The sequence below is a fragment of the Agelaius tricolor genome, unplaced genomic scaffold, assembly GCF_023055355.1.
Source record: "Agelaius tricolor isolate 1412-34295 unplaced genomic scaffold, bAgeTri1.0.p SCAF_5, whole genome shotgun sequence".
Classification (NCBI taxonomy): Eukaryota; Metazoa; Chordata; class Aves; order Passeriformes; family Icteridae; genus Agelaius; species Agelaius tricolor.
This window is the reverse complement of record NW_027269265.1, coordinates 34074788-34102485: the sequence shown is the minus strand read 5'-3', so window position 1 is coordinate 34102485 and position 27698 is coordinate 34074788. Positions and strand designations below refer to the sequence as shown.

The window sequence follows — 27698 nt, the reverse complement described above, 5'->3', positions numbered from 1 at the left end:
TCCATTTAAGACTGTAATTTCTTTCTATTAGAGTTGTCAGAAAACCCCATGCAGTAAATGACAAGCCAACTCCGAAGCACTGCACCTAGTAAAAATTTAATATAATAAAACAAATTGAAAACGGCAATATTATTTTAACCATTCACAATTAAAGTGGAAAAATTATAAGGCAGCCATTCATGGAATGATTTTGTGTACAAATGGTTTGGAAAAAAGACATTAAAATTACAGTTCCATACATGGAGAAACATGTAAGGTAAACAGCAATGACCACACAATGTTTTTCCCTGGAAAGCCAAGGCTGCTAAGAGATAGAACAGTATAGAAAAAAAAATTTAAAAGAAGTTTGATGTGAACAGGAATCTGAAATTTGTGGTAAAGAATCCGATATTCATCATAAACTTTCCCACCATACTGCAATCACTCCTCCTCCTTCCACCCTCAGTAGAATACAAGTACAATTTCCTTCTCTTCTCCCAAGGGCCAGCACAGAACAGGAAGGGAGCAGCAGGAGCAATTATTCCACAACATCTCTCTCTTTTCTGCAATCAGCTGATACCACGTGGACACACTTGCTACTGTCCAAAGCTCCTTGAAGGCTCTGAACTAGTTCCTGAATAAATACAGTGGTTTTCCTGGGCCTCTTGGGTAAGATCAGCTTTTATATAATCCACCTGGAAATAGTTCTTTGGAGTCAGCAGTGGGTTTCTGTATTTAACACCCAACCACCTGACAAGCCAAAACAATCAAAAAATCCTGTCTTGGTGTGACAGCTCTGTCATCCTTACTTAATTTAATGTTAGCGCAGCTTCTGCCTCTGTCATTGAGTGCTGAAAAAGAAATATTTCCCTTCTTTATAAGAGGAACAATAAAAGAACAGTAGGGGAAGTACCTGAAGACATGAGGATCAACAGTAACAGCTTTAGTCCAATTCCTATTACCAATTAGGAAATCATTAACTGAAAAGAAACAGGTGATGAGAAGATTATGGATTTCGTAGAGGGACTTACAGAAGGAAAGTGGGACATGGCTGGCACTTGGTTTAAGCATTTACCTGCTAAACCTACTGCCACCTACCTCACAGAAGAAAAAACAGGCAGAGAGGATATTACAAAGAGAGTAAGAGGAATTTGTTTGCACCAAGGTCTCCAGAGGAGTAGAAAATGATACCAGATGGCCCTGACTACACGCAATGCTTGTATTTACTGTGACAGATGGGGAGATAGATAAAAAGAAAGGGCTATAATAAAATGGACCGTTTAATTTAACTCATTAAAATACTCTGCGTCAAGAAAATAATCCTCCGTTTGGTACTAAAAATTTGGAAAGGTCTGATAATATAAAATTTAAATTTTCCATATCAACATAACCAAAAGCTTCTTTAGTCACTGCAGTTTCAAATACAAATTGAAAATAATAATTCAGTGATAACAGGCAGCCAAAACAACATGCTGTTGCTAACTCTAAATGGGTAGAGAAAAAATAAAAGTCACTGAAGTCTTCTGTCACTTAACCAAATGCCAAAATGTACGTTTTTAGAATTTTTGTGCCAAATTGAGTTGCCAATGTTTCCATTCAAGTTCCTTCACCTGCTGCTGTAACTTGGCCCCTATACTTCATGAATCATTAAACTGAGTACTACTATTTCTGATGGCTGCCCCAGAAACTGGAAACATGATGTGAAGGACAGGAAAATGGAAAGATGACAAGACCTCTCAGCAGTGACACCTGTGATTAATATGCCAGAGGTTGTGTCAGCAGTGAAAACCTGGCTGCCACACCCTCACCAATACATACTGATCCATGTGAAAAGGTCCTATCCACACGCTTCAGCCGGGATCAAATGGCATGGAACAGGAAGCCTCTGTCAACCACTGCTGTTGTTATACACAAAGTGAGGCTAAAGGGGAATTCGGGCAGGGTGTCAACTCCCAGGGTGGGGATGCAAGTGTCAGGACAGAGGTCAAAGAATAGTAACTTACTGCTTTATGAAATGCAAGCACCTAATGTTGCACTAAGCTATCTCCTGCTCTTGCAAACCCGCCAGCTTTTGGAAATGGTTATGTGGAAAGCTTAAACACAAATAAAAATAGTGAGATTATTAAGGAAGAAGGTAATTAGGGGGGAATCAGGAAGAACAGAACTCTGGAGTAAACATCCCTGTGTATCATTTGCATATGTTAGGAACCTGTCCTGCTGAACTTTTTAAACCAGTAACTTACCAGTTGCATTACGTATGTTATAAAAATCCCAAAACCAAAACAGACCAAAAAAATTGAAAAACACACAGAAGAGGATGCCATCCACATAACTAATTTTGCAGTGGCTTTTCAGAACACAATATTGAAGGTCTAATATAAAAAAAATGTTTGTCTAGGTCTGAAGCACTAATTCTATCTGAAAATACTGTCTTATGGGAAAATATGACTTCTAATAATTTTGCATTGATCTTACAATGTAAAACACACAAATGAACAAGCACTCCTGGGAATCAATACTAGGTTCAGTCCTGGGATTCATCAGTATTGTTGCAGAGCCAACAGACAAAGCCATCACTAGTCCAAGAGACAGGCCATACCCATTACTCTCTGAACTAACAGAGAAACAGGACAATAACAAAAATGTAAAGAAGTTATGAGGCACAATGGGCTCTGCAGTTTACGTAATAAATGGCATCACAAACAGTCATTCATATGGAAACAAGAAGCACTTCAGTTAAGAAGATATTTCTTCAAGATTCTTTTTAAAAAAAAACAACAACAAAAAAAGAAAAATAGATTTGGCAATGTTATCTTCAAAAAGTGCAGACAAAGTATAGCTTATAAGGGGGCCAGCATTAAAAAGTTTTCTCCTAAAGAAAGAATTTTATGCTGATTCTGTGCATGTCAAACATTCCTGACTTTCCAATGCACATTAGAGTATAACATGTTTTACATAAGGGAAATAGTGTCTGGTAAGACAAATCTGTGCCTTGAAAACAGAAGGGTCTTTTCCCACTCCTCTCTAGTGAGAGACATCAGCAATTGGCAGAAAGTCCTCCAGCAGATTCACCAGACCTAATGCTTATCAGTAAGAGGCAAATGAACAATTCCCAAAGGAAAAGCAAAATGTCTAACAGGTCCACTGGGAACCCACCAGATTGGTTTTTGGTTTTTGGTGGGTTTGAGTTTTTGTTGTCCAGAACTCCTTTAGAAACACTTTGTATTCTATCTGCAGCATAAATACTTAACTAAACATCTTGTTAGCTGTAATACCTTTATTTAGTGAAAAACCCACAGAGCCCCCCACGGATTTCAGCAGTTCAGGTTTTTGAAAATGAGCTAGTAAAGTTCTCTGGTCCCTCAACAGCTGTCTCCATCAGATTTCTACTCCTCAGAGCCCAGAACAGCTCTATCTCAAAGGGCACTATGGGTATCTCTCTCAATAGAAGTGTTAGTGTATCCCAGTAGCCAAGACATAATTCCTGCTGACTTGACTGACTTGGCAGAAGACTATCTCCCAAGAAACAGTCCTTTTTAGAATTTATTAACAATTGAATAAACAATCAAAACACTATTCTCCTTGCTTCTATCCTTTGTCTTAAACAATGGAATACACTGCAAAACTCATTTGCACTTTCTTAACCAGCTGATTTCTTCCTCTAATCCTACACATTGTCTACATAATTTCTTTCCTATCAAGTGACACCTCTGTGACAGCAGCAGTGTTATACAGAGTTCCCAGTGCAGCCCATTTCTGCAGTACAATTAGTGACAAGCATCACAAGGGCCAGTAGCATTGCCAGGACAACGTAGAACCGATGGGGGAGAGCCCCCTTCTTCATTAGTGAGACTTCAACCTCCTGCAACGCAGCCATCCTTGGGTTTTGCTCTCAGCTGTGAAAGCTGAACTGCAGGATACTTTGGTGATTGCAATTTTGTGAGGAGTTGCCATATTCTTCCCTGCTCACCTTTCTTAAACTTCAAGTTCCATCTTCCCTGAGAATAGGGCCAGAAGTAACAATTAAAATAGCAAATGTCTTCAGAAAAGAAAGTTACAGAGAATTTGTGTCCGGCTGCCAAAGTACATTTTGCTACACTAAAAACTTCCCCAGTATTTCTCATTTTGCAATCAGAATTCCCTCTGAACTCCATAAAGTGGATGGGATGAATGATGGGTAAAAGAATGATAAAGGGAGCAGCATTTACTGCTCATGTCTTATTGAGAACACTGAAATTTGAGCATTTAGTGATGGTGTCCAATGGACAAAACTAGAGGAATAAGGCATCCTAATACTAGGGCTGCCACCTCCAGACGACTGAGTCCTTTTCCTCCAGTTGATTCAGGTTTGTGGCTATGAGCAATTCCTCCTACTTCTGGGAGAACATGAACTGTGGCGACATAAAGGAAAGTCCCAGCAGAAAACAGCATAGCAACTCCAGTGGCATTGACTTCTGAAAGGGCTTCTTTGCTGCTCTGAAACACAAAGAGCAAAAAAAGTGAGAATAAGCAGAAGTTCTTCAATCAGTAATAAAAATTTAAAAAATCTCCCAGTATCCAGGAACAGTAGGATTTCTATCAAGTCTCTTCTCACAATGACAATGGTTTAGTGTGATTTTTTTTGTGTCTTGCACCTTACATGTAGTGACTGGCACCCTGAAGTTGTGAGGGAGCAGAAAGACACCCCTCCTGCTAGTTACTTCTCTTTGGACTTACGAAAGAAAAAACTCTTACAAAAGAACCCTCAGAAAAGGAAAGAAGTTAGAGTCTACTGAAGCATCTTATTGATCAGCTCACAGCCAATATACCAAACAGGTTTTGAAAAAAAATAAAATTCATATTGCAAAGCCACAAATTTTAGGGAGGATGCTCAAGGTTGACTTTTTTCCTCCCTTTTTCTGAACAAGAGGTTCAAATAAGACATTAACCTTTAAATATCTTCTCCACTGCTCTTCAGAACGAAGTCCCAGAACATCACTCATTAAATATTTCATTTGTATGTAGAATTAAATACCCAAAACTTTTCCAGTATTTCCATGCAAACTTCACAAAGAAATGCATCTTCTGCATCAAAACTGAGCACCTCTTCACCTTCATAATAGATTAAGATATGCTACACATCAGTAAATGCAATTAAATGTAAACCCATGCATATCAGATTCAAATACTTCTTCAATGCTTTCCAACTCAGGTGTAATCTTAGTTCTTGTGTTTACTCTCAGGTCATTTTTCCAAAGAGAAAGATACATCATCTGGAACTATAAAACTGTTGTTGACAGCCCTGATGCCTTACCAATTCTCTGTTCTTTCTGAAGGGCAACATGTAAACCCCACCTTAATGAGGACACTTCTAAACAGTGCTCAAAGAGAATTCTCTTTTCTATTTACAGACCCAACCTTTTTTTCTGCTGTCTTTTGTACTATAATGTCAAATATAAATCCTATCCAGCAAGTAAAGGATTAGCCCAGATGATTTATTTAATCTTTCCTTTCATGCCTTGAGCTTCGTGAGACCACGCTATATCCTTTACAACAGGCTACCACAGCACGTCACCAGCAGGACACACCACAGCTGAGAAATACAGGAGCGTCCCAGGACATGCTATGAGAAGCAGAAACATTTAATTTGGACAGAGATGATAAACTCATGTGCAGTGTCCCATTTCACAGACCATTTTGTTGTACAGACCAAAGACACAGCGATGCTTTATGGAGTAAGGCACAAGGACTGTTCTAGCTGAGGACTCAACTTCTGACACAGACTTTGAATACAGAGGACCACTTCTGGGATGGTGGGGGATGCTAGAGGAGATTATTTCCTACCTACATATTAAAAGAAGAATGCATGCAACAATGCTGAAAATTACTTATTTAAATAGGCATCACATAAAACCTGCTATTTGAATAAATTGTTCTCAGTGGGGAGCAAAAGGATAAAAAACAGAAATCAGACTTTAAAAAAAAAACCTGTACCAAACTCTATAAAGTCATTGATTCTGATGTGAAATGCATGGATTATTATTTGTTTTGTGCATTCATACTGCTACCTTTTTATCAGCTTTTCTTAAATCTTATTCTGCTGAATATCTCAAACAGTTTGGAATTGTGTAATATGAAACTCATATCACAGTCCTTTCCCCAGACTTCACCATTAAGGTAGATTTTGGGCAGAACAAAACCATGGACCTACCTTGCTTAGTCCTAAGTATGTCACCATTGACATAACAGGTGCTGCTAAGGCAAAGACCAGCAAGTGTTTTCTGATCCGATTCCGTTCTAGCCCAGCGTGCATCAGGAAGGAAACCAGGCCAAAGGCAGCTGGTGCCTGCAAAAAACAAAACTTACTGCTAGTACAATACCTCCTAAAAGCCCTGAAAAATGAGAAAAGGTTGAAATATGACTTACTACATTGAAATGGACTGAATTGGAAGACATTCAGGGTGGGTGCAGCTAACCCAAATTAGGAGCATTCTGCAGACTGCCCCACCTTAATAACCAAACCTAATGGAAACTCATGTTCTGGCTATCAAAAAACACGTACTTGTGTAGTCATTACAAATACTAAAATATTCATTCTGACTATAGTCATTGCTATAATTCCTAAGACTCCATCAACTTGGGTAATTTCCTTTTTCATCCTGTTACTATCACACGTCCTTAGATAGACAGTTTTTTCATCTGCAGTAGGAAAATTCTACAATTAACATGGGGAAGGAAACAATTGCCCAAAGACAGGTAAGAGTCAACCTGCGTGTTAACAGAGACTTGAGTTCTTTTGATTAGTTCATTCCTGTTCTCATCAGGAAGCAAACAAACACTTCCTTCTCCCTCTGCTGGTATCCAGTTTCTTATCCAAAAGGCATAGATGTCCCACTACTCACAGAATTTACTATACTTTTGCTTGTACAAAAACAATAGCAATCCACCCTGACATTTCCAAAGTAAGACATAAAACTAAAATACCTTAAGCATTTTTATACAGAGAATCCTTTTTTTTTTAACATAGAAGGAAATGAGTGAAAAAAGAGATGAGAAAGACAAAAGAATCAGATAGGATCAAAAGAATAGAAAAAAGACATCAGAGAAGAAATAAGTTTCTCTTCTATTACCAAATATTCACAGGAGAAATTTTCCTCCTCTAAAATTGTATCATTCCACAAGTCATTTAAGAACATTAAGAATAAGAGAAGCAAGTTCCACCTGGCAATAGCCATAAGTTAAGCTCCAAGATGAGACAGTGACACTGCCACCCTCAAAGTTATGCAAACCACAATTAGTTGTATGAACATTGAAGAAAAGACATAATAGATATGCATTTCCTAACATTTTGAACATGAAATTATGTATGATTTCTGATATGAATTTATGACTAACCACTGTCACCCATGCATGTGTTACCATAAGGCAAATTTCGTCTGCACAGGTATGTTTAGAGCCTACAGAGCCAATAGGTTCACATTCACATAAGTATTCAGCAAAGATCTCTCCATCTTCAAGAGCCACTGTTTGCTTGTTACCATCAGCAAAATTGTTTTTTGTTTTCCTACAAAAATGGTATATGAGTGATGTTGAAGCTACTACAACAGAGGTAAGCACAAGTTAATTGCTGTAATTTAGTACTCTGATATTCAGTGGTTTCAAAAGACTAATCCTTCAAACACTAAAACCTTTCACAACAAATATTCTCCCCATTTCCTGATGAGCATCACAGAACCAAGACTGTTGTACTAAGCATGAAACTGCTTTTCCTCCTAATGCACTAGCATCTCCTGTGTCTCACCCTTTAGAATTTCTTGGAATATGTCTCTTAGAGACATAATAACCTTGGGGTTTTTTGTTTGTTAAATAAACACTACCATACCAGCTTCAGAAGAAGTCAGTGTGAAGCTGACACATTTTTTCATGAGCTACTCTTCCCTCTCTACCTCTGGGAGACTTTTCCTAACCTCTGCTATCAAGGCAGGCAGTAGGCAGTCAGAATTGTCTCTCACTTGCACCCCACTCAGACTTAGCATCAATCATGTGCTCTTCCTCTCATACCTCATACCCTTGCTTTGTGGTCCTTGACACTGTACTAATCCCTCCATTTCAATGGCATTAAACATTTCTGTATTACATCACTAATGAAACTGTAGATCTTTAGCAATTCTTGTGTTAACAGTCTTTTGAAGAACAAGTAAGATTTTTTTGATGATGACTCACCTTGTGCAACATAATCGCAACAAACACTATCAACTGGACACTAGTCTGAGAAGTAGAAGCTGCTGCACCCAATGCAACACCATCAGCTGAAAAAGGAGTGCAGATTCATAGATTATTCTTCCACATGAGCTTCCCCACCCCCTCAAAGGCTGAGAGTAGAAAACATGTTGAGTTAAGAAGCTCTGTTACTGAAAATTGCCATTAACAATAGCAGCCCAACAGAGGATTCACTTGCCTTTGTTTGTTAAGCCATAACATTTCAGAACATCAGAAAAGCCTCAACAAGAGCTGTCTCATATTTCCCAAGACCATAAAAACCACAATGGGAATCTACTCTGTATCGACACATTCCTTCAAACTAGAACAAGTAACAAGTTTAGTTGTTTTAGTCTTCTATACTAGAAGAGATTTCCTCTCTAATTAAAAAATACTTGCAATGCTTAGTATCTTAGTTTTAGATACTAAGCATTGCAAGACTTTTAGTTATTACCCTTGAAATTATTTTTCAAATATAAATACTATTGTAAATATTTTTTATCACTTACAATAATTACACTGTCTAAATTAAATAAAAAATGCGTATTATACTACTCCTTAATATATACACACTTTGTTTGGTGAAGAAGTATCTTTTTGATCAACATCTTCTAACTTATCTAGACAACAACCTTCAGCAGGACATGAAAGAGCACCATATTTATACTATACATATATAGTGAAAAATCACAATGGCTTGACTGTAACACACACCTAACAGTCAGTCCTTGCAAGTCAGCCCACATGGGTTTCACTCAAGTCTTTGTGCTCCACCTTATAACGTCCTTTTTTTCCCCTACAAGATACTATTGTTTTAAATTAGTATTTTTTTAAAAACCCATCAACCAACAAGCAACCCCAAAGGTGTTTCATGCAACTTATCAAATCTGTTAGCATGTATTGAAATTTAGCAGCTAAAGGAGTCAGCAAAGGAATTGAAGAGGCAGAGAGTGAGCATCACACAACCTTTCACATGGGAAAAATAAAAGAGTAAAGTAAAGAGTAAAAGAGAAAATTCTGTACCCAAATAAAACTCCATGAACCATCAGAGCTCCCAGTTAATTCTGGGAAAGATCCTTAGTTCTCCCTGCCTTTTTTTTCCTTTCTTTTATAAAAAGCCACCTCCAAAAGTAAAACCCAAATGTCTCCATCCCACCTAAAGATGACCCACACAGCAATACATATACTTGTCAAGGACTAATAATAGGTCCCACATTACCTGCAGCATGAACTACTAGTCCCAGTGTTGTGGTGATTTTGGAGTTGCCTGATCTTGCAGCTTCTGGATCTGAAACAGTCATGAGAACAGTTATGAGAAAGTGATCAAATTAATAAATTATGCTAGAAAAAATATTGTAAGTATCACTGTACATAACTCCCCCAGCTGCTTAGGCAGTTTTATTCAGGACTACCAGCTTCTGTATTTCTGCATTAGATTTACTGCAAAATAGTTTGACACTTAACACCTTCACATCACCTGAAGTTCTGCCAACAAACAGGTGACAGACTTACGGACAATTCTTTGCAATTTGCAGGATCTCTCTCATAGGCAGAAGCAGATGTTTTTCTTAACCTCCTCAAATGAAATGTTAAAGGTCTGCGCCACCAAGAAAAAGAAAAGCTATTTTTGGATCCCAAGAATTCAGAGCTGCTTCAAGAGTCAGGATGATATTTCTCCACACAGCTCAAGGTTTGTAGTTTCCTTCAGGTGACAGTCTGGGTCAGTTTTTGTTGCAGTGATTCCCTGGCAGTTCCTAGTAAACAATAAAGACTACTTGTAACAGCACCAGTTGCAAAGATTTCCCTTTGATGTTATATATCACAAAGGAGAAATGCAGCCAGAGCTGTTTGAGATCCACTGTTTTGACCAGAATTGCCTGACATTTGCAGGTTAGCACAACAGGGCAACATCAATATCCACCACTACACAATCAGTGGTGAAACCATTACAAAGAATCACTGCAGGGTGGGTAAGCCCTACAAAGTGTAGAAACATCTTATTATTCAACTGTTTAATTTCAGACAGTTTGAGCAGCCATGTCTGAATTATCCCAGTGTTCTGTAAAACAACTGTAAGCACACCTGCTGTAACTCTGCAGTGATGCCAAAACAGAAATTCCAGTCCTTTTCTTTCCTCCTGCCTTGCCCATTACCCCCAAGTCTCTCTTCATTCCCAGGCACACATGTAGCTTCCCAAAGAGTCAGATCTAAACTAATGCATCCTCTTTGGTCAGCTTTATCTTCTGAATGAAGGGGAAGCCATGTAATAAATTAATTCCACAAGCTGCATTTGCATGATGGCAATGGTACACTCATGTCAAACAGGAGGAGAGATTCATAAAAAACGTTTCCTTTACAATTGTTTTGGATTGATTTGATTATTTGATTTTTTTGATTACTAAACACAAAGAATCACATTTGACTTCATACCTTCCTTCTGGCCTACTGAATTTTTCTAGTTTAGACAAAGTAACACCTAGTCATTTGATAGGTAATAAACTACAAGACATTGATTGGTTCAAGAAAAAAGTGGTTTTCTTCAGTTGCTTTAAAAAACATTACAAAAACACTGCTACATCTCCTGTGACAGGTAGAGGCTAGATAAAACCTCACTTATAATCCTATTTTGTAGTGTGTATCTCTAACACAAATCACAGTCTTGTCCTGGTACTTGCTATGATCAGAGACATAGAAAAGGGTCATAACCTATACAAACCAAGAATCTTTTAGGAAGTTGCTCACCCGCATCTCCCTGACATCCTCATTGCCAGTGTTTCTTTAGAACAGCTCTGAAAATCAGCTACTAATGGCTGTGGCTCCACTTACACTTCTTCAGGAGTACACAAGTGACATAGCCCCTGCACTGGCCTTTCATCTGTCCCACCACAGTATCCCCATAAAAACAGGCTGCACTGTGAACTGACAAAATCCAGCCAAAACATATCCCCCTGTCTGTGTTTTACTTTTCCTTTAAGATCAATCCCTTATTTTTTCAGGGCCAAATTCCAGCATCAGAGCATGTTGTGTGGGAGAAAATGAGCAGCCAAAGGCAATAAAATACCTTTTCAACTGACACAACACCTTTGGTGCATTTCAAGCTACACTCTGAGCATAAAGTCACAGGCAGGAAACAAAAGCAATTGTAGGCATTTTTAGAGTCTTGCACGAAGCTGACAAATCTTTACATAAAGCAAGAAGTATTTGGAAGTATGTGAGGCTTTAGACAGTGTGGGAGGTCCAGCTATGCAGCTCAAATACCAGAGCTTACATCTAATCATTCCTGCCATCTTGCTTAAGATAACTTGCTGTTCTTTGCAAATTTTACCTACATATAAGACAATTAAGTAGGAAAAACAAACAAATATAAGACCAACTGAAGTTTTTTGAAAAGCCAAAGAAATCCCCTAAAAACAGACAGTAATTCAAGTGTCAAGTCATCCTCCACCCCCACACGACACGTGCTCATACATGTTATTTAGGCAAGCTCCCAAATTACGGTGAATTTTGAGATAGATTTCCAGCACAAACATTTCACATGGACCTTGGTTTATGGCTTATGTTTTTAAAGTACCTACTGAAACTCTGGACATGACTGGACAAATTACACCCTGGTAGCATTAAAATAAATAAATTTCAACTTGTTAATTAAGACTAATTAGCAAGTCTAATTGAAGTGAATCTTTACTTACCATCTGTAGAGTGCACATGAGAGCTGCCTATCTGATCCACCAAGAGCATGAAGACAAAGCCGAGGACAAGGGACACCCCAATGTAGGCGTGCAGCCGGGAATGGTCGTGGCCGTGCTCGTGCACCGCCGGGATGTTCGCTACCTTCTCAGACTCCATCACGTGCTGCATCTCGCTCGCTGGGTGGTGCTTCCCTGGGACAGCAAGCAAACACATCAGGAGACTAAACACGACACAGTCACTTCTTTGCTCTTCTGCCAAAAGCCTTCCTCACACTTTCCTGGACAATACACAGAGGTCCTTGGTTATGGTCTTTTTTAGACAACGTTCTTAGCAAAGCCTGGTTGGTTTCTCCTCATACATCTTCAGCATGGAAAAGCAAAGAAAGTATTAATATGTTATAAGCTAGGTTGCATTTTAAATACAAATTAATTCACAAAAATTGCTGTATAATTCCTGTTTTAACTGAAGTTGCCCATTTTGTCAATATTCAGAGATACCATAAAGCAGTTACTTCATTACCTTCATTTAAGTGAGAAAATAAAATAGGTTCCATCCACTAAAAGATTTAATACCATCCTTAAGAAGATTAACTGATGCTGAGATATAAACAAGCTAGTATTGATACACCCCATTGATACAGACTACAACAATAGTTAAGTCAAGCACACTGACCTATAAATGTCAGTACCGTCCCAGAAACCCAAAGTCCAAGCCCTGGGGATGAATGATGCGTGGTTTCCTTTCCCTACACCAGCTATTAAAGCTTGCCCATGGTTTTTTCATTTTTGGAAGGTCTTTTGGATGGCAACTACTCTTCAGAAGCTTTAAAAACTTATAGCAAGAACTTGACTTACTCTATCAAGTCATTGTCTTGCTGGAATATTCATACTTCCTCTTGGATGAGACAAGTGTATGTTCATCCCACTATACAAAATGTCACAATGCCATTGCTACAGTCAAAGCACATCAGAATAAGCTTGGTAGCAAAGATTTCACACAGATCTTTGCTGAACAAGATTCATCAATAAAATTACTTTGGACCACACAAGATTTTTGCCATCAATATTATGAAGTTGACTTTGCTTCAGATCATTTCAAGCCATAAAATTGTATAACTCAGGACAATTTATCTGACAGGGATTATACAGTTTCAGCAGTTAAAACAAAGGACTGAAGTCAGCAAAGGAATTTTATTTGCTAGTAGCACCCAAACCAAGGTTTCACTACACAGGTTTATAATCAAAGAATAATCCAAGTCATGACATGCTATTTTCTCTCAGCCTACAAGGTTGAAAATCAGAAGGTATTTATTCCACAGCCTGTTTACCCACAGGGAAATACAGAAGTAATTGTAAATTACTTCCATATCAATGGAAAACACTAAACTGCTTGCTATCAAGCAACCAGTCAGAGTTAAGCTACACCTGAAAGAGGGAAAACAAAGATTTCTCTTTTTGTTTTTCCACTTATATGAATATATGTCAAAGTTTCCCTTAGTTGCATCTTTCTAGGTTTAATTATGCAAATAGGTGAACTTGGAAAAAAAAACCAGAAAGCTGTTCTCATAGTCTTAAGTTTAATTTTGAATATCCTACTTTACCAGGAAACATACTAGAAATAATTTTTGTAGTTAAATCTGTAATACCCATTAGTTCTGTCCCTTTGCAATATAAAAAAAACCAAAAACAGATAGACTGTTGTTAGACAAAATACTGTGAGTTAGACATTGAGTCTGAAGCCATTCACAAACTCTTTTTTTCCCTAGGTAAAATATTCTGCTATTACTACTGCAGTACTGTGAAGTGTCTTTTTGCCATACGCTAAACAAAGTCACAGCCCATACAGCTCTACACAGCAAGCTGTCGAGTCATACATGAATAGTATGCCCCATTTGGTGGAAAAGTGTTAAAACCCATCAATGTTCACAGCAATTGTATTCACTGCTAGCTGTACCATTACAAGAGAAAATCAGTCGACTCAGAATTAAAATTGAATGGAGAGCAAACCCACTACAGCTCATTAGAGACATCTGACATCAGAGTGCACAAATTACAGTATAGTATAAAGGCATAATCAGCGCTTTTTTCACTTCTTGATAAAGGATGATTTTATATATTATCTCCTATTTATTCTAAATATAAGCAGAACAACACAAATTTAGTGGAAGCTAAAACAGTATACATTAAAGCATATTGCTAAAATGAAATTTAGAAGTTTAGAAACACAAAACCCAGTACTACAGGAGAAGCAAAGGACTACAGTTGCCTCTCAATGCCAAATTAGCAACGGCAGCACACCAGATGTTTGCAAGGTTCTCTACAGCATCAACTTTATAGTGCTTTCACCTGCAATCAGTGAGCCATTGACATTTGCCTTTAAAGTTTTGATTCTGAGTGTACTGGAAAAATCTCATACATGCAATGGTCATCTCATAGCACAAGTCTGCAAGCAAAACCAAAATTTAAAGTGCACTCCCAACAGAGGTGATGAGCCCTGGCTATTTGAAACAATGTCAGAATCTCAAATTGAGGTCTGTTAAGGCTTTTGGCTGTAAGACATGCTCCACACAAACATCCCTGCAAGACACAATCTCTGCTCACTTTGAGCTCTTCATTAGAGCTGATGAGGTGGTTACAACAGTGACAGCAAACTAGAATGGGATGCTTGAACACAGAGATTCAGATCTGTAATGTGTATCACTACCCAAGAAGAAATGCCTGCTACTCTGTAAATTAGCCACAACCATAATATATAGCCATAATTTTCAGCTAAGTATATTAATTCCAAGATGCTTTTCAGCTTCAGAGGAAATTCTTATTAGGGTAGGGATTTGTAAAACACCTCCTGCAATTGCTTTAATGAAAAACAGTCTAAACTACAAAGAGAAGCAGTGAACACTCCACAATTTCATTCTCTGCCAAAGGCACCCTTACACCTCCTTTCAAGTTCCAGGGGAAGTTAAACTCTCCCCAGAATAAGAAACACTACACATGACCTGTCATAAAAGGCTGTTATTCCAGGAACAGTACAGTATCCAAAGCCACAAATGATTGGATAACTCAGTAAGAGTCACCAATCTGCATGATCATATCCCTCAATGTGCAATATCATGCCTATAGTGGTTTTGCATTTTTATGCCTGCTTTGTGTTATACTGCTGTGAAGCTCTTCCATCAATCTCTTCTTAAAAACTCCAAAAAAGAAGCCTCAGTATATCATAACACACCACAGTCTAAGTTCTCTTGAATGAGGCCATCTGGGTTTGATTCTTACCCTCCAAAATGTCTTCATAAAGCGCATGTACTCCTTCTGGCACAATGACAGCCAAGGCAGTTCCACACAGGAGCCCAGCACCCAGAACAGTCACCAACTTTAATCTCTCCTGCAATTAAGTACAAAACAAGTATCATCTTTAAGGATGAAAATACTTTCTTTACTCTCCCTTATTAACAGATGTTGGGGAAGGGGGTTACTTGTTACATAAATATTGAGAATTTGCAATTAAACCTTAACAACACTATATAAACATAATGTTTTTATAGTAAAGAAAAATAATTTTATTCATATTTTTGGAATAATTTCTATAACAAAAATAGTTTCTTAGTACTTGCTACGACTAGAGTTATCTTACTAGTTATATTCTAGTTTGGGACAAAAAGCTTAGATGCATCTTTCTCCCAAACTAATTACATTCTGTTTCACCAATAAATTAATCAATTCACTTCCTTCTGACTATGCTGACAGGTTAAAGTCAAAGCCACGTACTAAAATCCAATTACATAAACATATAATAAGGTCTACAATAGGACAGTTAGCAGAGGCCATGACTCAGTTTCTGTAAGAACCCCTATCATATAACATGTAGCAACCATGGGAGTTTAGATCCCCTCACAACTGTGCAGCACACATTCACTGGCAGAATCACCATCACCTTCCATGTTCAATGACAAGTCTGAGCACCACCAAAACGCTAATGTTAACTTCTGAGGCCCAGGGACAGAGAGCAGCATTTGAATAGCAGGAAACCACTTGTTGCTTATCATTATTGTGCCATGCACTGCAACCACACAAACTGTTCAGTCTCACTGAAATGTGCAGCACTTGCACAGGAGAAGCAGGACGCTCTAGGAGATGCACAACCAGCTTCCTGAAAGCCAACCAAGTGTGACCATAAGGGAACAGCTGCAGCATTACTGGGGACAACTCCAACAGTAATATGCAAGAGATTAAAACAAGTGTAAAGCTCCCACAAACATGCACTGCAAACTTGCACAAACAATAATTACACTTGGGAAATTGTCATACAGCGGCAATCTACACGAGAAGATAAATTTTCAACATCTGCTGTTCACAAAGTAATTATGCAAAGATATCGTAACATACAAGGAAAAAACATTATTTTTATCTGCAATACTACAGTATGTTTTGTATATCACATAAACACAGAGGCAAGTGTCAGAAGTAATACTGATTTATTACAACTGCAAATATATAGTAAAGCTTGCCTTCACTTGGGCACCTGTGAATTTTAAAGATCTGTTAAAAGGACAAGTTATCATTTCAAGGCAAGTCTCAATCTCCTTTTCAGTACAAAATAGCTAGGTGTAGGGAAGACAGAAATTTAATGAGAACAGCCTACATATAGAGGCAAAAGGAATACACCTTTATATGAGAAATCAAACCATTTCTGCTAAATACATTTGCATGTTAAAAAAACAAGAGCAACACAGTAAGCAGTGCTAAAACTCCATGCAGCCCTCTGACTTGATGGAGGACAAAGGCACATTTCTCCTCCAGCACCTTGGTTCCCAAAAGTGCTTGCTTTCCAAGAGAAATGGGAACCCCTTATAAGAGTGCTCTTACTACCACAATACAACTAAACTCTCACTACACCATGCCTCTATAAAATAACCATCATTCAGAAAGAGCAAAACCCCTTGGGTATCAGAGGATATTAGGAAACCTACAGAGACTGTGACAACTGCCACTACCTCAACAACTATTTCCCAGAAGTACACAAAGATGTTTAATCAGGAACTCCTGTACTGTTTGGGAACTTACCCAAACTGTGAAACCCTCCCTCTCCTTTAACAGTACCTTATTTATCCAAGATATTTTTCTGAAAGAATGCCTTGAGTTACACGGGCCAGTACCTTGAAGTTCTATAGTAATCAAAGAGCTACGGTTTAATTTTCAACAGTGCAAGCTGTGAGTAAAATTGTGAATCAAATTTTTTTTCCAAGAATGTTCTTGGAATTGTTTTTAAGAGCCTTAATTTGAGTAGCCCACAGGCACAAAAGAGATAACCACTGACTTCAGCCATTTCTTACACAAGCTTCTAAGAATAGTCATGCTTATTTGTGTCCTTACACTACCTGCCGATACTTCACCTGTAGCAGAGACCAGACTCAAATCTGACAAATTTAAATGACCACTGTGAAACAAGCATAATTTTACACAGCAGTTTTGGATGAAAATTAATATTGCACTCGTAACTTTTAAAGATAAAGCTTCATCCTTAACAGTGTTGCCCTATTACAAGGGGACGGCACCAACTCCCACTGGGAGATCTCTCTGGTTCCTCCTTTAGCAACCAACGAGCAGTTTGGCGGAGCTGTCTTACCTCGGAAAAATTAACTGCCAAGGGTATAATTCCTGCCACATAGCAGGCGACCAGCATGGCCAGGGATAGCAGGCAGATGGAGGGGAAGTCGTCCATTTCGCCGCTTTCTGTCCGCTCCCTTGAAGTGAAATCCAACAGCAACTTTTCCACCGCTCCGCACCGCACGCCTTAACCCGTGCAGACACGGAGCTCCCAGGAGAGGCTTTCAGCCATGTCTCTCTCTCCCGGCGGCAGCGGCCGGCTCGGCCCCCAGCCAGGGGTGCGCGGCCAGGGGGCGGGAGCGGCTCGGCCACCGGCAGGCGGGCCCGGCCCTCACCTGAGGCGGGGGAACTTTCACCCGCACCGTGCTGCTCCCAGGGGAGGCGGGAGGGAGAGCTGGGGGACGGCGAGCACGCAGGCGGCTCCTCACGGCGGGGCAGCGTCAGGCAGGGCCGAGGGGACCGTGCGGGACGGGCGCTGCCAGCCGTGCCCACGGCCGCTGCCCCGGCGGCCAAGTGGCACTCGACGCTTCCCCTTCCGGGACGGGCCGCGCCCGCCCCGCCTCGCGCGCTGCCCGACTCCAACATGGCGGGCGGCGCCTTGGCCTGCGATGAACCGCGAGCGGCTCCCTCACCAAACATGGCGGCGGCCGCACCCCGCCCCCGCCAGCCTGGCTGCCGGCCCTGCGGGCGCGTGCGCGCGCGCCGCTCTGGCGCGAGCGGCTCTATGGTGGCGGCCCTTGGCGCTGCGGCGCTTCCGGCGGGCGCGGGGGCCTGTGGGGGATCGCCGCGCGCCACTTCTACCCGGCGGTGCTGAAGGAGCGGAGCCGCCATGGTGAGAGCGGGACGGGAGTGGATCGCTGCGTTTCGTGCACACCGCGCCCGCCAGGGCAGCCTTCCCTTACCCTCCCTTCCCTGTCCCCTGAGCCACTGCGGGCGGGAAGGCTGCCGCCGGTGGTGCGGGCCCGGGCGGGCGGCTGCACGTTTTGGCGGGGCAGGGCCGGACGGGGCGGGGGCACAAAGGCGGCGGCGGCACTCGGCGAGTGGCGCGCTGGAGGCTCCCGCCCCTCTCCCCGGCACCTTCGGCCCCCTCTCAAGGCGCTGCTTGGACCCCAGCGCTTCCCGCGAGTGTCGCCCGCCGAGCGAGCCGGCCTTAAATGGCTGATTTGCGCTTTCCGTGCTGCTCTCCCTGCTCCTCCCCTCTGCTCGGAGGAGGGAAAGGCGGGAGCTTGCGTTGGTGGGCTCTGGGAATGGCACGCTGAAGCTCCAAGGCCTCCCTATCAACACGGTTTGTTGCGCTCGTCTAATAAATTAAGATGTGCTGAAGCAAGTTGTCGCTGTGCGGTGGCAGGACAGCTGCTTGTCGGTTTGCAGTGAAGTTCCGTGTCTGCCTGGTTCTTGCTTCAGAGCAGTTGGCTTCGGCCATGATGAGCAGCTACAGGCCCTGTCCCTCTTGGCCAGAATGAAAGGGAGGCCTTAGACCAATTTTTCTGCTCGGCATTTCGGTGTGTTCAGTGTGCTGCTGGTTGGTATTTGCATCACTGCACATCTTACCCTTACAATATGCGTTTATCTTCCACTTTTATTGTATCGGGTTTTGTTTTTTTTTTTCTTTTTTTCACTTTACTGTTAAATACACTACAATTGGTGGAAGTCTCTGTGGGCAGATGCTGCATAGCTTTTAAGACCTACTGGTTTGGCTCTTGGCACTGCCTTAACCAGTTGTACAGGGTTCTGCCTTCAGTAGCAGGAGCAATTTCTAAAGTGCTCTCTAGAAGTTTGGAATTGGTATAATATAAACAATGTGGTGTCTCATTCCGTGTCCTGCTTCAAAGTAGCCAGTACCACTGTGCTTTTAAGGAAAATGCAAAGAAATTCGACATATGTATCATTATAGTAATGGTCCAGATTGAGTTTCTCCAGGTAACTGGTGCTAAGGCAGAAAGGTTTACAGATTTTCCCTTGTTTTGGTTTTGTCACCTAGGCACATGGGGCAGGTAATAGAGGAGCCTTCCCACAGGCTTCTGAGCTTGCCATTTTTTTGTACCTATATGGTAGGACAAGACCAGCAATTTTTATCAAATCAAACAATTTTTTTTCCTTTAAAGTAAAATAATGTCAAGTTCCCAAAGAAATGTTTGAAAAGCATTCATTCTACAATACACGTGATCCAATGGCATTAATTTAAATATTTTCCTGGGCCAGTATCTGATAACAGATATTGTATATTCTCTGAAGTGATAAATGGCTTAAAGGCAGAAGCCCAAATGATTTCTGCTGTGAAGTTCTGAAGGAACTGGCTTACATGTATGGCTCATTGAATTTTCTAAAATCTGATTATTTGGATAATTTCAGAATTTACACATTCATTTAGCACCTCTCAGTGACCATCTAATTAAAATTATAGTGCTGGAAAACTTATTTTATGGTAATCTTTGGCAGTCATTTGGACTCCCTGCTAAGACATGCCTGTTCAAGTACAATGCACTTAGGAACAGCCAGATACCAGCCCCCCCTTGGGGAATTCCCTTCAAATCAATCGTCCTCTGGCATACATGAAAGTGGATTTAAATTACCTACTCTCCTTTGTATGATTTTTGTTGCTAGAGTGTGCAGCTCAGAATTCCCCTTTTTTCCATTTCTGATTAGGAAAAGTCTTGCTCCTTCTTTTTCTCTGTGTAACATTTTCCTGAACTTCTCAGAATCTGATACTGCTGTGTTGAAACAATTTGAAGAACTACAACTGTATTCCAAGGATGGGAACACTGTCAGTTATGGAATAAGAATTTGTCCTGTTGTTTGGGTTTTTTCTCTGTAAATCCTAACATTTGCCATTTCTCTTTCTGTCACTGCTTTTCACGAGCACTGAATTGGTATATTCACTGATTTCCAAAGTATGGGTCAGGATTTTTCTGTCAGCCACTGATTAATCTAAGTAAAAGGATGTCTTACTCTGCAGTTGCCTCTGCGCTATGTGCTCACCTCAGACATTAGCACTGAAAATGTTGGATCCAATTAGCAGCACTGGAAACAGCCATTTGCAGCTTGCTTGCAAACTTTCTGTGGTATACAACCTGTTAATTAGATCACAGATTGTGTACACTTTAAAAATCTTGCTTCTTTGCTCAAATTACTTGCTGTAGCCAAGTGAAAAAAGTAATGGAAGCCACAGAGTGTGCAGTCATCTAAGCCTTCGCTGCAGAAGAACAATGGACTCCAACATTTGAAACACTTTTCTGTGCCGTAATTACTGTTTGAGTAAACTCATTGAAGTGGGAAAAACCAGTACATCTGTTTTGCAAGAAATAATCTTGGGTCCTAAGTGCAGATTTATTGTATCATTAGTGTTCCCTTGAAGTGAAATCAATAACTCAAAATAGCTAATTCTGTTAAAATCTTTCAGGTGACAGTGTGGTTAAGTTGGGTCCCTTCTTTGTGCTAATTAAAAATTTGAGCAAAAAAATTTGGGGCATTGAAAATTTTACTAACAGCTTACATTTGGAATAAAATAATTAAACACACTAATGCCACAGCTCTTACACATTGACTTCATTGCTTTGCTTGTCTGTCTAAATATAAACTCTTTCTGTGGTATTTTTTTTTTTCAACACAGTAGCGGCATTACTGGTGATTCTACACATTTTAAAGTTCCATAAAGATTGATAGGACTTGTTGGAACCAAAACTTAGTAACACAGCTTATATAAATAGTAAATGCTGTGTGGAAAATGTCTGCGTCCTTGATTGCTAGTCTAATATTTTACCATTACACGTCTTTTTACTCCTTCTTTCATATAAATAACTTAAACAAAAATCATTCAAAGTGTGCAAGTAACCTGTATTTTTGTGTTTGTTTTGTTTTCCAGTCTCACACAATTCTACTTGTCCAGCCCACCAAGAGGCCAGAAGGCAGAACATATGCTGATTATGAATCGGTGAATGAATGCATGGAAGGTGGGTGGATGCAGACATGGGAGTTAAAAACTGTTGTTAAAATCCTCTTTCTGACATACTCACAAACTTAATAAGAAAATAAGTTGCTCTTCATATTTTTCAAAGGTCATTCACAAAACCCCCCATGTTTTTAGCTTACTAATGTTCTGGCAAACTAAAAACTAGTTATTATTTGTTTCTAAAACTTCCTTTTTCTATTTAATGTCTGGTTTTGATTTAACTAGATAAAACATCCAGTTTGGGAGAGTAGCTGATATTCTTTCTTTCATGCAGCAGACTTGTTTCAATGCAATTCATTGCAAGATCAGCACTTAATTCTCACTATTCTTTTCTTAGAATTGTAAGGCAAAGACTGCTGCTGGAAATACTATATTAAATAATGGATTGTGTGCAATTGATACATCATTTGCAGTCTCGTGGCACATGTGTCAGAGTAAAGATCCTGCAAAACTTTGATACACATAATGGCCAGTGGAAGAAAATTGAAATATTAGAGCTGTAGTTCACTTAACATTAATCTTGCAGGAGGTTTTGTGGGGGAAACAAAAGTATAACAAAGTCTCTGTGCTCATTTTAATATTACATTCTTCTGAAATGCATCTGAATTATTAGTGGACTAGTTTAAATAAATAAAAGTGTTTTAAATGTATATACAGGTTTGTGCTGTCTCTCTTACCTCAATACTCTGTTTGACTCTTGGATCAAGAATGATCATTCTTATGAGTTCTTCTGTTTCTCAGGTGTTTGTGCAGTAGGAGTGTGTTCTAATTTCTGTCTTAAAATTATTAGAAGGAGTTCCAGATGTCTGTTGGAGCTTACTGCATGGAAAATTATATATTTGACAGAACTAAAAGGTTTTCCCCTAGATGATGAACACTTTTCTTTCCATGCATCTTACCTGATTTTATAGTATTACATTTCAATGCAAATGGCCGGGAACAAGAGAATTTCAGCTCTAGAAAATCTGATTGCTTTTACAGTGGTAATCTCTAAACTTTTATTTGTGGATCAAGAGCTGAAAAAGTTTCAGCTTATACAGTCTTTTAATATTGCATGGTTAATCTTGTTTCTCTGTAGGAGTCTGTAAAATGTATGAAGAGCATCTGAAGAGAATGAATCCCAACAGTCCATCCATTACATATGATATCAGCCAATTGTTTGACTTCATTGATGACTTGGCAGACCTCAGCTGTCTTGTGTAAGTTCAGTTGTACAAGTCCATTTCAGTGACTTAGGAAAGTCACAGGTCTTCCCTCTAAACTCTTCTGTGAGAGTTTAACATAATGCTGTTTTGTGTGGTTTTTAGCACTAACTGCAGTACAGCAGTAGTGCAGCTGCCCTAGCAAGTTCCCAGTCCAATTAAGTGCATAGATACAAGGTACCTCTAAAGGCTTAGAAACTAACAGTTCCACTTGGATTTCACTCACATTGAAGCTGACTGAAATCCAGCAATTTTTATGACTGTTTTATTATTACTAGAATCTGTTTAAATTTCCCTTTGTGCTGTTAGTACAGTCCCTCAGGAGGCAGAATGGTTACAGAATTTTTCTCAGCTGAGGGCAGTACTTATGGTAGAGCAGAAGGCTACAGAAGTGCATTGCAGCCAAAAGTTTGTTTTGATCAAGATACAGCAAGATGAAAGTTTATCTAACAGACTGAAACTAGCCACTTGTTTTAGGTGGTAGCAACTGTTGTCTAGGATAGTCTTGTGCCTTTTTTAATTAGGCTTCTAAAATAAGTGTCATGCCAAATTCTACTTCAGCTCATAGTTTTCCACCAGATGGCACACATAGCACAAGGTGTAAGAGACGCATCTTCTTCACAGAGATTTCCTGAAGTACTTGATGTCTGCTCTTGCTGTGTAGCATTATGAAAGGATTTGGGGATGGAGGGTAGAAATCAGTAACTTTTCCTGAAAGTAGCATTTCTGACATTGCACTAGAACTACTGCTGTATGAACATACATTGAAGCTCTTTGTTTGGCCTTGATGCCATCATGCTGAGGTTTAAATAGTAAGACTTCCTTAGAAACATCATGCTTAGGGAGTTTTCCTTAGGTAAGAACTATAAATTGTTCTGGAATGAGTTAACTTGGGATTTTTACTTACCTTCTTACCACTGTCCCTCTCACCCTTCTTATCTATCAGAAATAAAAGTACATCAGGATTTAAAGACTGTCCAGGACTTCAGTGGTTCTTGAATCATTCACTGAAAGTACCATCTTCATGAACAAAATATTATATAGGAGGACATGAGCCTACACAGACCTTCACTCAGATTGCTTTCATTTTTCAGTCTCGTTCTGTTTTCATTCAACATGCCCTGAGCAACTGAATTCTCTGGCCCTTGCAAGTGGACTGCTTTTATCAACTATCCTTGAATAGCAAAGAAAATGCATCTGTGGGTTCTTGTTTTCAGTTTGCTTTTTATAAAGTATCCTTGTTAGGTGTAAGCTTGTCCTCAGTGCCAACTGGCAAGAATCCTTTGTCATCCATCTGTGAATCTGCCTTTGCTCCTGAAAAAATTTGATCTTAAAAATTTTTAAAGGATTCCACACAGAAGTTCAACACTTGAAAGCTTAAATAAATCCTTGAAGTAATGTTGAAGAAGTGTTTGACTCATTAAGACAAATTAGATTGTTTCCTGGTGGAACTATTCTTCTGCAGGCTGAGCTCTAGAATGCTAAGATTCTCTACTTGCTGTCTCCCTTAAGTAATTAAATGCATGAATTAAAATGTGAACACAGTGTTCCAGTCACTCAGTAGTGCTTGGAGCATCTCGTTTTGTTTCAGGCTCAGTCAGATCTGCTGGACAGCTGTTTTATAGAGAACAGGATAAATCCCTTTGATAAGTGGCAATTCCCACCTAGTTCTGATACTACCTTCTGTACACCACTTTCTACCTCATACACTTGAGGACAATTAATTGTTTGTGAAGTTCTTCTGGTAGATGTACCACAGAGCAGACTGACATTTCTTGTTTCCTCTGCAGTTACCGTGCTGATACTCAGACATACCAACCCTACAACAAAGACTGGATAAAGGAGAAGATCTACGTTCTCCTCCGCAGGCAGGCCCAGCAAGCAAGCAAATAATGGGGGCACCATTGCTACGTGGGTTTGGGGGTTTGGACAACAGCTGTGTACAGAGTGTAGTGGTGAACGTTTTGTATTATAGTCATCCTGTTGCCATCTTGATAAACTCATTAGCCAGGACTGATTGTGTTTTTAGAGATACAAGGATTTTGTTGGATTGGAATTTTTTTCAGTGTAAATGGAGAAGAAAGTACAACATCTTCAGCAGAGTTTTGGGTTTTTTCCTCCAGTTTGCTAATGGTCCTACCTTATTTGAACCCCTGGGGCTGTTCACATTGTACTTCACCACATTTGCTGTATGTGCCCCTCTGTGGGTTTTTTACATTCAGTTATGTCCTTGAGATGTCTTAATGGGAAATAAAAATCTACCCTTTAGTTAAACTTGAGTGCTCAATTTTGTGGTTCCTGCCAAAAAATACAAATCTTTTTTTCCCTGTTATCCAAGGGATATGGCTTGAAAGGTCATGTGGACTGAAGCAGCAGTTGTTTCCTGTATTACAGAACACCTGAAATTCTGGCTTAGTCTTGGTGGTTTTCCCTGGGCATCTTTGGGAAACACAGCAATCCTTTTGCACTGCACAGCTGGTCTTTCTACAAGGCATTTTATGTAGATGTGTCTGCTCTGGAACTGGTGATGGATAAGATCAGGCTGAATGTATGACATCACAGGCCCCTTGAATTAGTCTGCTTACAATTTTCCTCCAAGAAAGGAATAGACAAAGCAGATTGCTCCCATGAAAATCTGCCCCAAACTTAATTTTCTCTGTACATAAGATAAAGACTTAACTGTTTACCCCCACTGTAAATTAGGTGTGCCTCCGTCTATCTCAAATGCTGATGTTTCTGTAATTTTGCTGTACTGAAAAGATTTGGATTGGGGGACACATCAGACCAAAAAATAGAGCAGGTAGAAAAGAAAGGCTGGTGTGTTACTTTGTGCCTTTAGAGTTTGCCTGCTGTAGGAACAGACTGTACAGATTACACTTAACCAAGAGCGGTTCTGGAATTGACAGAGGAATGCAATTCTCTCCGATGCACCTAATTTCCTAATACACATCAATAGTTTCTGATGGACCTCACAGCAAATGCACTGGCTGAAAAGAATCTGAGGCAAAGTGACTGTCTATAGTAAAGCTTCAATGAAAGTAGCTTTACTTAAGTGATAAGTAATAGCTGCTGAAGACTGGGAATCAAATTACTGAAGGGATATAAATTCTTAGAAAGAAACTGGGTGAGGGTGTTAAACCTCTCAGCACCAATACAAGTTGGAGATTAAACCTACTAGCTCTAGAATTTATAGTGACAAGGAATAAATTCAATCTGCTAACATCAGAACATGCTTCCTTTATAATGAACAGTGATTTTCAAAACATTGTAGGTCAGAAATATATTAGTACACTTAAGATTATTAAATCCAAAAATACTTCGGGGCATGTAAGTTTTATATCCAGCTTGAATACAGTAATACTTAAAAAATTCACTATTGCCCATATAATAACATTCAGATTTAATACAAGCAGTGTTATTTTTAAAGCTTTTATGGTTTATCCTCCTGAATAGCACATACTAAAATAACATGCTCTCTCCTAACATGTTTGAGGTTAATTTCTTTTTTTTTTTTTTTTGTAAAATTTCCAGTGTTCTCTTGGATGAAATTTTGCAGTCTTTAAGTGAAGCCAAATAAGCATTTACCTCATTCTGTGGGCTTGCTTTCAATTTAAGAACAACCAGCAATGTGATCTCTTTCCTTACTGTGAAAACCACAAAGGAGTATGCTGAATCTGTAGTATCAGGCGTTGGAACACAGCACAGCTCTTCCTTCAAAGGTACCTTATGTTTGGTCTGATTTAAGAAAATCTTCCTCTTCCTTGATTTTGACTCTACTATGATAACTGTGCAAACTCAGACCAGTCAACAAGTATAAAATACAAATTTCTTATATTCAAACAGAAAATAGGAAGAAGTTACTTTAAAGGAGTTGGTAATTAACCTTTCTGCTTTTTGAAAGGGACTTTGTGAAGATATGATTCTTAGTGTTTTGGAAAGTAGAAAGTTGCAATCTTTAACCTAAAGGTTACTTCACTTTTTTTTAAACATACAGACTGCTGTGGTCATTTCAGTAGTGGAAGTTTTCACAGAATTGAAAAATGCCAGTAAGTGGTCCTTTAATATCTCTGGAGCCAGATTTGGCCTTCTGCAGATAGAAAAGTGTGGTCTGTAAGCCACTTCAGAAGAAGGGATTTGGGCATCATCTCTTTTCCCCCTCTTCATCCAGCTACAGGTCTGTTTTTCTGAAATGAGCTACTAGATACAACTCTAGTGCATAGTTCTTGAGCTGCTGTTTTCCATAATACTTCGCTGCATTTTATTCCATTAACTATTTATGAAACAATAGATTTGCTGCTGAGCTGAGCACCTGACCAAATACACTGAAAGGGAGAAAGAATGCTACAGTATCTATCCAATGTGCAACAAGCTAGAAAGAAGAATCTGGAAAGTTGTCTCCCACTAACCATCGGTGCCTTCAGAAATTTAGTGGAGGGGGTTATGAGTACTTGGAAACTTATTACATGCACTCTAGTACTGTAGGCTGTTGTAGCATACTGTGAAAAGTGACTTCACTTTGCTTCTTTGCTCCTACTGAGGAATGGATGGCAGCAGGGCATGTTGTACCTCCTGCAGTTGCACTTGTCCTCAGAGGCATCAGCACTTTGATAGCAAGGTACTGCTAATTGCCCAAGTTCACCTACTATAAAAGTGAGGTTCAGTAGCAGCATTTTGCAGGTAAAGCCATTAAAAATGGTATGATTACAGAAAAGGAATCAAAAAAGAATCTGTCATCCCATGCATGCTTTGCCTGCAGCAAATTTTCTGGGGCTTCTTAGGTATGGATAGATACAAGTAACTGTGCTGGTCATGCCTGCTACAGTGTGGGAGTAAATGACAAAGGAAATTATATTGGCTGCTTCTGCAGGAGAGTGGTACAGTATTTTAAAACAGGGATTAAGAATGGAATCCAGAGACCTAGTATTTCCAAGTGTGTAGAAATACTTAATTTTTTTTAAAAGCAAGTCCATTAAGAAAGCCTAGCCTCAGACCAAGGAGCTGTATGAGCTATTTGCCATGACTGCAGAGGAATTGAGG

The 27698-nt window shown here is 39.7% G+C and overlaps 2 protein-coding genes across 3 annotated transcripts; one reads left to right on the top strand and one right to left on the bottom strand.

The window, feature by feature from the left end:
• Positions 1–77: 77 nt before the first annotated feature.
• On the bottom strand, positions 78–18056 carry SLC39A9 (solute carrier family 39 member 9). Of its 2 annotated transcripts, XM_071427152.1 has the most exons (8): positions 17846–18056; positions 17530–17647; positions 15180–15288; positions 11907–12098; positions 9437–9505; positions 8182–8267; positions 6170–6304; positions 78–4455 (listed from the first exon to the last, which is right to left on the bottom strand). In XM_071427152.1, the coding sequence occupies exons 2-8, from the start codon at positions 17623–17625 to the stop codon at positions 4225–4227; spliced, it is 918 nt and encodes a 305-aa protein (XP_071283253.1). In that variant the 5' UTR covers positions 17626–17647; positions 17846–18056; the 3' UTR covers positions 78–4224. The 2 variants fall into 2 exon arrangements, with proteins under 2 accessions (XP_071283253.1, XP_071283252.1); XM_071427151.1 differs by having other exon boundaries at positions 17530–18055.
• Positions 18057–18200: 144 nt separating this feature from the next.
• Positions 18201–24935, top strand: ERH (ERH mRNA splicing and mitosis factor). The gene is made up of 4 exons (XM_071427153.1): positions 18201–18342; positions 21373–21460; positions 22538–22658; positions 24452–24935. Exons 1-4 carry the CDS (start codon positions 18340–18342, stop codon positions 24552–24554), a joined length of 315 nt encoding a protein of 104 aa, XP_071283254.1. The 5' UTR covers positions 18201–18339; the 3' UTR covers positions 24555–24935.
• Positions 24936–27698: the final 2763 nt, after the last annotated feature.

Bases quoted from the DNA above. Each gene is read 5' to 3' on its own strand.
- SLC39A9 (XM_071427152.1), bottom strand. From the start codon at position 17,625: ATGGACGACTTCCCCTCCATCTGCCTGCTATCCCTGGCCATGCTGGTC. The intron at 12,099-15,179 runs GTAAGAATCAAA...TTGCTGTCCCAG, and splicing joins TTATGAAGACATTTTGGAGG to GGAAGCACCACCCAGCGAGC. The intron at 6,305-8,181 runs GTGAGTCATCAT...TGTTTTTTGCAG, and splicing joins TTGCGATTATGTTGCACAAG to GCACCAGCTGCCTTTGGCCT.
- ERH (XM_071427153.1), top strand. The intron at 21,461-22,537 runs GTGGGTGGATGC...GTTTCTCTGTAG, and splicing joins GGTGAATGAATGCATGGAAG to GAGTCTGTAAAATGTATGAA. The intron at 22,659-24,451 runs GTAAGTTCAGTT...TTTCCTCTGCAG, and splicing joins GCAGACCTCAGCTGTCTTGT to TTACCGTGCTGATACTCAGA.